Consider the following 14238-nt stretch of genomic DNA (forward strand, 5'->3'; position numbering starts at 1 on the left):
GACTCAGAATTTCACCACGATCCAGAATATATATACTTTATGGGGTCTTTGAGCAATATTTCGATGTCTTACAAACGGAATGACAAAGTTAATATACTCCCATCCTATGGTGGAGGGTATACAAAGCGAAAAATTAAAATTTGCTTCCTAGAGTCAAGTACACAAACCCCAAATTTAAAAGAGAATCCTTACTTGTATTCTCCACTTCTTTGGCTCGGAATCAATACCAAAATTTTTAAAGTAAAGACAAAATCTTTGGAACCGGGCTTGCTTTTTTCAGTGTGTATGAACAGAAAAATTTCCACATTCCTCATGAGCATCCTCGACTTGCAGCGAAACTATCAACCAATTATCTGAATAAATTAGGATAATTCAGTGAATCGAAATTGAATCTTCCGAAAAAAAGGTTTTCAATAGTCGACTTTGCTTTAATAAATATTTTTGTACAAACATATTACATTTCACATTGCCAAAGTTTATGTTTGAGTGTCATCATATTTATATACAAAGTTATCATTTAAATGCTTCAAAATCAAATTTCGAGTGATTTACAACAAGACCTTGACAATATTGGTTAAATGACCGTATTTTCCATTCGATTTAACATAGTATTGAACAATGCTGTTACATTCTCGTCTTCTGTCTCTGATTTTCTTTTTTTGCATGCTAGCTAATATGACACAGATTATTTTTGTAGTAGCCAGCACATGGTGTGTGACGGTTTTTATTGATTTCTTGTAAAATTGCATGACAAAAGAAAAACTAACTAAGCCCCAGAGATGGTGTGTCATGAAGATGATGGAAACAATGTCTAACATAATAAGAGAGACCAAAGACAAATGTTAATCTTAGTGAAAGTTGTGGGCATTTGCAAGAAAATTAAGGTAAAGCTACATACACAGAAAGAAATATCACTAACAGATTTACAATTAAAAATTTGATTGTAATTGAAAACTTAGACCAGTAAAACAAGTAAGGAAAGTCTAAAGTCGGGCGGGGCCGACTATATTATACACTGCACCACTTTGTAGATCCACATTTTCGATACCATATCCAAATCCGTCAAATATGTTCCACAATTTTTATAGACATTAAATTTAAGTCGGCTAATGCCCTGGGGTGGAACACAATGTTAGGAAAAAAAAGTAAGTAAAGTAGAAAGTCGCGCGGGGCCGACTATATTATACCCTGCACCACTTAGTAGATCTAAATTTTCGATACCATATCACATCCGTCAAATGTATTGGGGGCTATATATAAAGGTTTGTCCCAAATACATACATTTAAATATCACTCGATCTGGACAGAATTTGATAGACTTCTACAAAATCTATAGACTCAAAATTTAAGTCGGCTAATGCACTAGGGTGGAACACAATGTTAGTAAAAAAATATGGGAAACATTTAAATCTGAAGCAATGTTAAGGAAACTTCGCAAAAGTTTATTTATGATTTATCGCTCGATATATATGTATTAGAATTTTAGGAAAATTAGAGTCATTTTTACAACTTTTCGACTAAGCAGTGGAGATTTAACAAGGAAAATGTTGGTATTTTGACCATTTTTGTCGAAATCAGAAAAACATATATATGGGAGCTATATCTAAATCTGAACCGATTTCAACCAAATTTGGCACGCATAGCTACAATGCTAATTCTACTCCCTGTGCAAAATTTCAACTAAATCGGAGCAAAAAATAGGCCTCTGTGGTCATATGAGTGTAAATCGGGCGAAAGCTATATATGGGAGCTATATCTACATCTGAACCGATTTCAACCAAATTTGGCACACATAGCTACAATGCTAATTCTACACCCTGTGCAAAATTTCAACTTAATCGGAGTTAAAAATCGGCCTCTGTGGTCATATCAGTGTAAATCGGGCGAAAGCTATATATGGGAGATACATCTAAATCTGAACCGATTTCAACCAAATTTGGCACGCATAGCTACAATGCTAATTCTACTCCCTGTTCAAAATTTCAACTACATCGGAGTTAAAAATTGGCCTCTGTGGTCATATGGTTGAAAATCGGGCGAAAGCTGTATATGGGGGATATATCTAAATCTGAACCGATTTCAACCAAATTTGGCACGCATAGCTACAATGCTAACTCTACTCCCTGTGCAAAATTTCAACTAAATCGGAGCAAAAAATAGGCCTCTGTGGTCATATGAGTGTAAATCGGGTGAAAGCTATATATGGGAGCTATATCTAAATCTGAACCGATTTCAACCAAATTTGGCACGCATAGCTACAATGCTAATTCTACACCCTGTGCAAAATTTCAACTTAATCGGAGTTAAAAATCGGCCTCTGTGGTCATATCAGTGTAAATCTGGCGAAAGCTGTATATGGGGGATATATCTAAATCTGAACCGATTTCAACCAAATTTGGCACGCATAGCTACAATGCTAATTCTACTCCCTGTTCAAAATTTCAACTACATCGGAGTTAAAAATTGGCCTCTGTGGTCATATGGTTGAAAATCGGGCGAAAGCTGTATATGGGGGATATATCTAAATCTGAACCGATTTCAACCAAATTTGGCACGCATAGCTACAATGCTAACTCTACTCCCTGTGCAAAATTTCAACTAAATCGGAGCAAAAAATAGGTCTCTGTGGTCATATGAGTGTAAATCGGGCGAAAGCTATATATGGGAGCTATATCTAAATCTGAACCGATTTCAATAAAATTTGACACACTTGACTATAGTACTAATTGTTCTTCTTGTGCAAATTTTTAAGCAAATTAGGGTAAAACTCTGGCTTCTGGGGCCATATAAGTCCATATCGGGTGAAATATATATATGGGAGCTATATATAAATCTGAACCGATTTCTTCCAAAATCAATAGGGATCTATTCTGAGCCAAAACACATACTTGTGCCAAATTTAAAGTCGATTGGACTAAAACTGCGACCTAGACTTTGATTACAAAAATGTGTTCATGGACAGACGGACATCGCTATATCGACTCAAGAGCCCACCCTGAGCATTTTTGCCAAAGACACCATGTGTCTATCTCGTCTCCTTCTGGGTGTTGCAAACATATGCACTAACTTATAATACCCTGTTCCACAGTGTGGAGCAGGGTATAACAAGTAGATAAAGTAGAAAGTCGCGCGGGGCCGACAATATCATACCCTAAACCACCCTTACTGAATTAGTAATCATAAGCATTTGTGGGGTAACATTGATATAGGTCTGGGAGATAAACCGCATGGGTGCTTTGTCTCAATCTGTCTTAAGGACAAAAAAAGCTCCCTACTTTCCCATACATTCCCAAACAATTTCCCTACAATATTTTCGTTAAATTTAAACAAATTTTACAAAACAAAAATGGTTCTAAGTACTCTATTGTCTTAAAACATGAAAATGCAACGTATAACAGGTTGGCTGATGAGTCCCCGGTCTGACACATAGATGGCGTCGCTAGTATTAAATGCATATTATTTTTATACCCTCCACCATAGGATGGGGGGTATATTAACTCTGTCATTCCGTTTGTAACACATCGAAATATTGCTCTAAGACCCCATAAAGTATATATATTCTGGGTCGTGGTGAAATTCTGAGTCGATCTGAGCATGTCCGTCCGTATGTTGAAATCACGCTAACTTCCGAACGAAACAAACTATCGACTTGAAACTTGGCACAAGTAGTTGTTATTGATGTAGGTCGGATGGTATTGCAAATGGGCCATATCGGTCCACTTTTACGTATAGCCCCCATATAAAGGGACCCTCAGATTTGGCTTGTGGAGCCTATAAGTGAAGCATATTTCATCCGATCCGGCTGAAATTTGGTACATGGTGTTGGTATATGGTCTCTAACACTCACGCAAAAATTGGTCCATATCGGTCAATAATTATATATAGCCCCCATTTAAACCGATCCCCCGATTTGGCTTGTTGAGCCTCAAAGAGAAGCAAATTTCATCCCATCCGGCTGAAATTTGGCACATGGTGTTGGTATATGGTCCTTAACATCCTTGTAAAAATTGGTTCACATCGGTCCATAATTATATATAGACCCCATATAAACCGATCCCCAGATTTGGCTTGCGAAGCCTCAAAGAGAAGCAAATTTCGTCCGATACGGCTGAAATTTGGTACATGATATAAGTATACGGTCTCTAACAACCATGCAAAAATTGGTCCATATCGGTCCATAATTATATATAGCCCCTATATAAACCGATCCCCAAATTTGAACTCCGGAGCCTCTTAGAGGAGCCAAATTCATCCGATCCGGTTGAAATTTGGTACGTGGTGTTAGTATATTGTCTCTAACAACCATGTAAAAATTGGTCCATATTGGTCCATAATTATATATAGCCCCCATATAAAACGATTCCCAGATTTGGTTTGCGGATCCTCTAAGAGAAGCAAATTTCATCCGATCCGGCTGAAATTTGGTACATGGTATTAGTATATAGTCTCTAAAAACCATTAAAAAATTTGTCCATATTTGTCCATAATTATATATAGCCCCCATATAAATCAGATTTGAACTCCGGAGCCTCTTGGAGGAGCAAAATTCATCCGATCCGGTTCAAATTTGCAACGTGGAGTTAGTATAAGGCCGCTAATATCCATGCCAAAATTGGTCCATATTGATCTATAGTTATATATAGCCGATCCCCAATCACACAAAAATTGGTCCACATCGGTTCATATTCATGGTTGCCACTCGTGCCAAAAATAATTTTTATGGAAAACATTTTCATTGTTATTTCTATAGAAAATTTTTACAAAATTTTATTTCTATAGAAAATTTTGTCAAAATTTTATTTCTATAGAAATTTTTTTTCAAATTTTACTTCTATAGAAAATGTTGTCAAAATTTTATTTCTATAGAAACTTTAAACTTAATTATATACGTATTTAATCGGTCTTTTTTAGTTTAATATATACTACGTATGGACTACCTCGTAATTTGGAATACGGTGTTAGGAAGTTTTAAGATACCTTGCCATCGGCAAGTGTTACCGCAACCCAAGTAATTCGATTGTGGATGACAGTCTTCAGTAGAAGTTTCTACGCAATCCATGGTGAAGGGTACATAAGCTTCGGCCTGGCCGAACTTACGGCCGTATATACTTGTTTTCCTTGGGTTTAGTTAATTTAACTAACGTACACAAAAAATTATTATAGTAAAGAGAACTTTCTCCAAACATAATAATTCCATGAACTAAAATAAAGTTAAATTGGCTTTAGTGAAATAGAGAGTTCACTTTTTTTTTGAGTGCGACCGGTGAACGGTCTCCGAAGCGTGGAAAGACTCAAAAGTCCGCTGGCAAAGTAATGGCCTCTGTTTTTTGGATGCGCATGGAATAATTTTTATCGATTATCTTCAGGAGGGAAAAACCATTATTGGAGCGTTTGAAGGTCGAAATCGCGGTAAAACGGCCCCATATGAAGAAGAAAAAAGTGTTGTTCCACCAAGACAACGCACCGTATCACAAGTCATTGAGAACGATGGCAAAAATTCATGAATTGGGCTTCGAATTGCTTCCCCACCCACCATAACATATTCTCCAGATCTGGCCCCAGCGAAGTTCTCTTGTTCTCAGACCTCAAAAGGATGCTCGCAGGGAAAAAATTTGGCTGCAATGAAGAGGTGATCGCCGAAACTGAGGCCTATTTTGAGGCAAAACCGAAGGAGTACTACCAAAATGGTATCAAAAAATTGGAAGGTCGTTATAATCGTTGTATCGCTCTTGAAGGGAACTATGTTGAATAATAAAAACGAATTTTGACACAAAAAGTGTTTTTCTTAGACCGAGGACTTATCAGCCAACCTGTGAGCTCGATAAATTTTGATTACTATCACAAATATTTACTGAAAGTTCTTCGTTTACACCAAAAAGATTTTTTTTTGAGTAAAAACTTGCAGGACGTAGCACAGCTCGTTTTAATCATCAACAAACCCAATGTGCGATATCTTGCACAATGTCACACAGGAAAAATATTTCCAATTAAAAAGTTGAAAATTTTTTCAATTAATAAATTAATTGATACCATTAACTTTTTAACATTATTTTCAGTATGTTAGTGATTGAAAATTTTTAAATTTTCAATTAAAAATTAATACAATTAACTTTTTAATCAAACTGAGAACACTAATTCAGTTAATAACAAATAATGTGAATTTTGTTAATTTTTAATTAAAAATTTATTTCAAACAATCAATTATTTAATAAAACTCAAAACACAAAGTCAGTTAATAAATTAATTAAAAATAGTTACGTTTTTAATTAAAGAAATAATTGAGATTTGCAATCAACTTCAATTAAATTTTTAATTGAATCAATTAAAATAATTAATTGAAATTTCCTAATGAAATAAATTAATTTTTTAATCAAGTATTTGTTTATGCCATATTAAAACTGTGATTGATACTTTTATCACTTTTATGATTGAAGACACATCAATTAAAAAATTAATTGGATCAATTAATTTCATGATTGAATCAGAAAAAAATTGGTGTGTGCACATAAAAGTGTATTAGAAAATATCAATCGTTGTAATTGGTTTAAAACCGGCGAATTAATTTTTGCTAATTTTACCCAAGAGTGTAATACCCATTGTTACGTCTTTACACTAATAATTTTGGTATTGATCCGAGTGAAATTTGAATTTATTCGTTTTTTCAGCTTTTTATACCCACCACCATAGAATGGTGAGGGGGTATAATAAGTTTGTCATTCTGTTTGTAACACATCGAAATATCGATTTCTGACTATATAAAATATATATATTCTTGATCAGGGAGAAATTCTAAGACGATATAACGATGTCCGTCTGTCCGTCTGTCTGTCTGTTGTAGTCTACAGTTACAGGCTACAGTCTTCAATAATGAAGTAATCGTGCTGAAATTTTGCACAAACTCGTCTTTTGTCTGCAGGCAGGCCAAGTTCGAAGATGGGCTATATCGGTCCCCATATAAACCGACTATATCGGCTATATCGGTTCCCATATAAACCGACCTCCCGATTTGGGGTCTTGGGCTTATAGAAATCGTAGTTTTAATCCAATTTGCCAGAAATTTTAAATCTTTAAATATAAAGAGGTGTGCCAAAAATGGTGAGTATCGGTTCATGTTTTGGTATATCCCCCATATAGATCGATCACCCGATTTTACTTCTTGGGCTTATAGAAACCGCAGTTTTTATTCAATTTACCTAAAATAGGAAATCTAGAGGTATTGTAGGACCACAAATACGTGTGCCAAAAATTGTGAGCATCGGTCCATCGGTCCATATATAGAGGTACTTGAGGACCATCAAAAGGTGTGCCGAAAATGTTCCGTATCGCTTTGGTATAGCCCCAATATAGACCGATCTCCCGATTTTACATCTTGGGTTTATAGAATCCGTAGTTTATATACAATTTGCCTGAAATGGAAAATTTATAGGTATTTTAGGACCATAAAGAGGTTTGCCACAAATGGTGAGTATCGGTCCATGTTTTGATATAAAGGGTGATACGGTCAAAATTTGGTCAAGGGAAAACGCGTGTAAATCGGTGAAATCGTTTATTTAAAAAATCAAATTAAATTTCTTTTTCAAGTTCAATTAGTATAAAATTCAGGAAAAATATTCAGTTAGGCTTTCGCTTTTCCAAATCCGAATTGCCGGTCCTCACGCTTGACACCTGCCATCAGATTTTGTACAGCCACCTTGTCCACCTTCTTCGCCGCAGAAAGCCAGTTTGCCTTGAACTGCTGCTCGTCCTTAGCAGTTTTTTTGTCTTCTTTAGGTTCCGCTTGACAATAGCCCAGTATTTCTCAATTGGGTGGAGCTCTGGCGTGTTGGGATGGTTCTTGTCCTTGGGAACCACCTGCACGTTGTTGGCGGCGTACCACTCCATGGCCTTTTTACCGTAATGGCAAGATACCAAATCCGGCCAAAACAGTACGGAACAACCGTGTTTCTTCAGGAAAAGCAGCAGATGTTTATTCAAACACTCTTTCACGTAAATTTCTTGGTTGACAGTCCCGGAAGCTATGAAAATGCTGCTTTTCAAGCCACAGGTACAGATGGCTTGCCAAACCAGATATTTCTTTGCGAACTTTGACAGTTTTATGTGCATGAAAATATCTGCTACCTTTCCCCTTCCTTTTGCCGTATAAAACTCCTGTCCCGGAAGCTGCTTGTAGTCGGCTTTGACGTAGGTTTCGTCGTCCATTACCACGCAGTCAAACTTCGTCAGCATCGTCGTGTACAGCCTCCAGGATCGCGCTTTGGCCGTCGTATTTTGTTTATCATCGCGATTTGGAGTCACTACCTTCTTGTAAGTCGATAGTTCGGCTCGGTTTTTGGCTCGATGCAGGGTTGTAGACGATACACCCAGCTTATTTGCGGCATCTCGGAGAGAGAGGTTAGGGTTTCGCTTGAAACTACCGGCAACTCTCTTTGTCGTCTCAGCGGCTTCCGGTTTTCGATTTCCCCCCGATCCAGACTTCCTGGCTCTCGACAAACGTTCCCCAAACACTTTAATTACATTTGTAACGGTTGATTTGGCAATTTTTAGCGATTTTGCCAGCTTTGCGTGCGAGTAGTTCGGATTTTCGCGATGCGCGAGCAAAATTTTGATACGCTGCTCTTCTTGCTTGGACGACATTTTGACAACCGAAGAGTGAATTCCAAAATCAAAATAGTAGCAACATTCTACACACACACACCTTCAAAATGAGGGGTGTTCAGGTTTTTTAAATGCAAAATTGAAAGAAATACGTCAAGTTTATATTGACCAAATTTTGACCGTATTACCCTTTATAAAGCGATATGGAACGATTTTTGCAAGGTTGTTAAAGGGCGAGGAAAGAATTTTTTGGCATGTATCAAAGGTATCGATAGCTGACCATAACATTGAGACTTCTATAATATGTCTATGAACATGGACATTTCAATTGTGACAATTGCTTATTAAGTTACACAAATTGAATCGTGTGATACCACAGTCTAATTTATATAAAATTTTTAAATAAAAAATAATGACATACCGTCTAGATTTTAACATTGAATCGTAGCAAATGATTTCGTATTTTTCCAAGTAATTGTTATTGTTGCCACCCTTGCTTTTTTTGTACATCTACACTTAGTTATCACTTAATTATCATTGTGACAGCGAATATCTTTTCGAAATGTCAAAATATGTAACGGTAAAAATAAAAACTAAACACTTAGTGAAAATGTTTAGGAAAATTGCCGAAATTGCACAGATCAACCGACACTCATTACAAAATTACAACTGCTACTGAGGAGTAGCCGGCCACTCAGTGGCACATACATAAATGAGATACAAAATTGAGACACAATTAAACACAACGTAAAAATAAAAAAAAGCCAATAAATGCGAAAACATGCATGACGACTAATCAAATAGTGAGTGTGGGGGGAACAAGAGAAACAGAAAAAGCCCTTCTTCAACCCGATGACCGACCAATCGTTCTCAGCATAGAATTTCTATAATGTAAGAGAACATTTACAGATATTGAAACATGTATGCACATATCCATATGTATAATGGCCAAGGGGTTACCAGATGTTTTTCTATTGAATTATCTGAATAAACGATATAAAAAGAAACATTTTTCATTTCTAAATTCAAATTTTCCAAAAAAAAACGAAAATTTTTCTAGTCGATTTGACTTTATTTCAGCGTTGCCGTTGAGAATTTCTAGAAATTGACACAAAAAGTGTAACAAGCCATAAAAGATGGAAAACTTATTTTAAAAAAGTGGCAAACTTTTTCGTAAAAGAAATTCAACAATTAAACGCATTTATATTAGTGTAGTTAAATAACTTTTTATACCCTAAACAACATAGTGGTCAGGGTATTCTAACTTTGATCTGCATAAAATATTAATTTTAGATCCCATAAAAGAACAACCTTCTGAGTCGATCTAGACCTTGGTGTCCGTCCGTCTGTCCATGTATTTGTTGTTCGCAGGATTACGGTAGCAAGTATTAACTGTTCACCAGGAGGAAAAAGGTTATCGGGTACAAGTCTCCTGAATTCCAGGGCATAAAGCTCTCGAAATCAGCAAGGTACCTAGGAGTTATTTTGGACTCCAGGCTGAACTGGATGGAGAATACTGCCGATCGCATTAAGAGGGCCTATGCGGCACTATACTCGTGTCAAAAATTGGTCGGGCAGAGATGGGGAATGAGGCCTTCTCTTTTTGGCTGGCTTTATACCGCGGTTGTAAGACCTGTGGCCACATATGGCTGTCATGTTTGGTGGACAATCGTGAGACACCAAAATCATATATCGAGAATAAATAGGGTAAATAGGACTGCACTCATCTATATGACAGGTGCCATGAGGACCACAGCCACTGCCGCTCTGGAGGTACTGATGGGATTTATCCCACTCGATTTACACATAAGGAAGACGGCTGAACTGACACTTCTGAGACTTAGAAGCTTGAACACGCTGGAGAGGACAGCCTGCAGGCATACTGAAATTCTGGCCCGGTAGTATAGAGAGACGGACCATATGGCCACGGAGCAGGTTTATCATCACAAACCGACATACATTATACCAAGTATGGAAGAGTGGGAAGACAGGAGGATACCCTTCGGAACCCTGAACATGTATACGGATGGATCAAAGATGGAGGAAGGAACGGGCAACGGAATCTATTGTAGTGAACTAGGAATAAGAGAGTCTTACTCGCTGGATAGTGATTGCAGTATTTTTCAGGCTGAGATTTCTGCGATCACGAAGGCTGCTGAGTCGCTGTTGATGAGGCCGTTATTCAGAAGCGATATCAGCTTCTTCATCGACAGTCAGGCAGCTATAAAGGCATTGTGCAGAGCTGACATAAGGTCAGGGTAGTCAGCCGCTGTCGTCGAGAACTCAAGGTTCTCACTGAACAGCATAATATAACTCTGTGCTGGGTACCTGGGCACTATGGGATAATAGGAAATGAGAAAGCGGATGTGCTGGCTAAGGAGGGTGCTCGTGGAACGAACAATGTCCTAGCGGACGTTTTTCATCCACTATCTTCTTATCATTACAGGATAGAGGTTAAATATGATGAGCAATGGCGAAGACGCTGGGTCTATTCGGATGGTTGCGAGCAAACCAAGTTGATATGGGATGAAAAGAAACGTAGGAACTGTGAAATTTTGTTGTCGATGAACAGAGAGGAATTACGGCCATTGATTGGTATCATAACAGGACACAACACACTTATGAAACACATGGTAAGAATAGGACTTAAAGACGATGATATCTGTAGATGGTGCCTGGACCCGGAAGTTACGGATGACTCGTACCACTTACTGTGTCAGTGCCCAGCTTTATCCTTTAGAAGAAACAAGATACTGGGCTCCTTTTTCTTTCAGACTCTCACTGATCTACGGGAGTGCAGCTTAAGGAACATACTTGCATTCATCAGGGCCTCTGGTTGGTTATTCTGGGATTTCTTTCAAAGAGAAAGAGCAGGTGGAAGTTTCTTGGACAAAGCGGCCGCATCGGAAGAAGAAAGATTGAAATATCACATCGAGGGATCACAATGGACCTATACTAGTCTAAGTGGGCATCAATACAAGAACATTGATGTCACCCTCTACAACCTAACCTAACCTATTAACCGATTTTCATAAAATTTGGCACATGGCGTTTTTTTGGCACTATTTAATTTGGAAACAAATTTGGATCAAATTTAGATATACAGTGCTATTCAAAACATTTGCAACTAGCCTTACCATGAACTTAATATAGGTATACCTTCCATAATAATAAATGGAAGGTAATCTTTATGGAGTGGTATTTCAAAATTCTTATTGGGTAAATGAATGGGCTGTCATAAAATAGTGATATTTGCCAAAAGGTTAAGAATCGTATGATTCGACCTGTTCAAAACATTTGCAACTAACAGGTTGGCTGATAAGTCCCTGGTCTGACACACAGATGGCGTCGCTAGTATTAAATGCATATTATTTTTATATAGTACCAACATTCAAATGATTCGTGTCAAAATTTGACGTCTGTAAACCATTTATTTTGTGAGACAGAGCGTCTTTTGTAAAGCAACTTTTGTTATTGTGAAAAATGAAAAAAAAAAGGAATTTCGTGCTCACATTTGACCAAAAACAACAACGTGTTGATGATTCTGTGCGGTGTTTGCAGCTGTTAGCTCGTAATACACCCGAGTTTTTCCGTCGATATGTGACAATGGATGAAACATGGCTCCATCACTACACTCCTGAGTCCAATCGACAGTCGGCTGAGTGGACAGCGACCTGTGAACAGTCTCCAAAGCGTGGAAAGACTCAAAAGTCCGCTGGCAAAGTAATGGCCTCTGTTTTTTGGGATGGGCATGGAATAATTTTTATCGATTATCTTGAGAAGGGAAAAACCATCAACAGTGACTATTATATGGCGTTATTGGAGCGTTTGAAGGTCGAAATCGCGGCAAAACGGCCCCATAAGAAGAAGAAAAAAGTGTTGTTCCACCAAGACAACGCACCGTGCCACAAGTCATTGAGAACGATGTAAAAAATGCATGAAATGGACTTCGAATTGCTTCCCCACCCACCGCACTCTCCAGATCTGGCCCCCAGCGACTTTTTCTTGTTCTCAGACCTCAAAAGGATGCTCGCAGAGAAAAAACTATTCGAGCTTTTGATTTCAAAGAGAAATTTCAACTCTTCAATCATCGGACGCATAGTACGCATTGAACGCATGGTATGTAATTCTACCTTAAAGAAGAAAATATTACAGGGTGCTACGTAACAGGTTGGCTGATAAGTCCCCGGTCTAACAAAGAAAAACACATTTTGTTGTCAAAATTCGTTTTTATTATTCAACATAGTTCCCTTCAAGAGCGATACAACGATTATAACGACCTTCCAACTTTTTGATACCATTTTGGTAGTACTCCTTCGGTTTTGCCTCAAAATAGGCCTCAGTTTCGGCGATCACCTCTTCATTGCAGCCAATTTTTTCTCTGCGAGCATCTTTTTGAGCACCATTATGCACAGAGCTTCCGCACATCCAAATATTGATGAATGATATGACCAACACGTTCCATTGATATCTTTAAGGCCTCTGCTATCTCGATCAACTTCATTTTACGGTCATTCAAAATCATTTTGTGGATTTTTATACCCTTCACCACTACTGTGGTACTGGGTATAATAAGTTTCTGCATTTGTATGTAACGCCAAGAAGGAAAAGTCTGAGACCCATCGTTTAGTATACCGATCGTCTTAGAATTAAATTCTGAGTCGATTTAGCGATGTCCGTTTGTCTGTCTGTCCGTCTGTCTGTCTGTCTGTCTGTTGATGTATTTTTGTGTGCAAAGTACAGCTCGCAGTTTTAGTCCGATTGTCCTAAAATTTGGTATAGGGTCCTGTTTCGGCTCAAAGACGATCCCTATTGAAATCGGTTCAGATTTAGATATAGCTGCCATATATATTTTTCACCGATCTGGTCATAATTGGCGTGTATATCAACCGATCTTCCTCAAATTCCGTACATCCGAATATTTTATGAGTCTCGAAAAACTTGCAAAATATCAGCCAAATCGGTTCAGATTTAGATATAGCTCCCATATATAGCTTTCGCCCGATTTACACTCATTTGCCCACAGAGGCCAAGTTTTTGCTCCGATTTAGTTGAAATTTTGCACAGGGAGTATAATTAGCATTGTAGCTATGCGTGCCAAATTTGGTTGAAATCGGTTCAGATTTAGATATAGCTTTCGCCCGATTTACATTCATATGACCACAGAGGCCAATTTTTAACTCCGATTTAGTTGAAATTTTGCACAGGGAGTATAATTAGCATTGTTGCTATGCGTGCCAAATTTGATTGAAATCGGGTCAGATTTAGATATAGGTCCCATATATAGGTTGTTCTGATTTCGACAAAATGGCCAAAATACCAACATTTTCCTTGTTAAATCGCCACTGCTTAGTCGAAAAGTTGTAAAAATGACTCTAATTTTCCTTAACTTCTAATACATATATATCGAGCGATAAATCATAAATAAACTTTTGCGAAGTTTCCTTAAAATTGCTTCAGATTTTCCCATATTTTTTACTAAAATTGTGTTCCACCCTAGCGTATTAGCCAACTTAAATTTTGAGTCTATAGATTTTGTAAAAGTCTATCAAATTCTGTCCAAATCGAGTGATATTTAAATTTATGTATATGGGACAAACCTTTATTTATAGCACCCAACACATTTGACGGATGTGATATGGT

The 14238-nt window shown here is 37.5% G+C and overlaps 1 protein-coding gene across 2 annotated transcripts in view; it reads right to left on the reverse strand.

Moving 5' to 3' along the window:
* Positions 1–14238, reverse strand: part of fdl (beta acetylhexosaminidase fused lobes) — a 245327-nt gene that overhangs the window by 209507 nt on the left and 21582 nt on the right. The window contains exon 1 of one of the 2 annotated variants that reach the window (XM_075309930.1): positions 9017–9238. The exons of the other annotated variant lie outside the window; for it this stretch is intronic. Coding sequence (XP_075166045.1) covers positions 9017–9105 — 89 coding nt within the window. The 5' untranslated portion in view covers positions 9106–9238. Of the gene's footprint in view, positions 1–9016; positions 9239–14238 lie in introns of those variants that run through there. 2 annotated transcript variants of the gene reach the window in all.

The sequence above is a fragment of the Haematobia irritans genome, chromosome 5 (genome assembly GCF_050003625.1).
Source record: "Haematobia irritans isolate KBUSLIRL chromosome 5, ASM5000362v1, whole genome shotgun sequence".
Classification (NCBI taxonomy): domain Eukaryota; kingdom Metazoa; phylum Arthropoda; class Insecta; order Diptera; family Muscidae; genus Haematobia; species Haematobia irritans.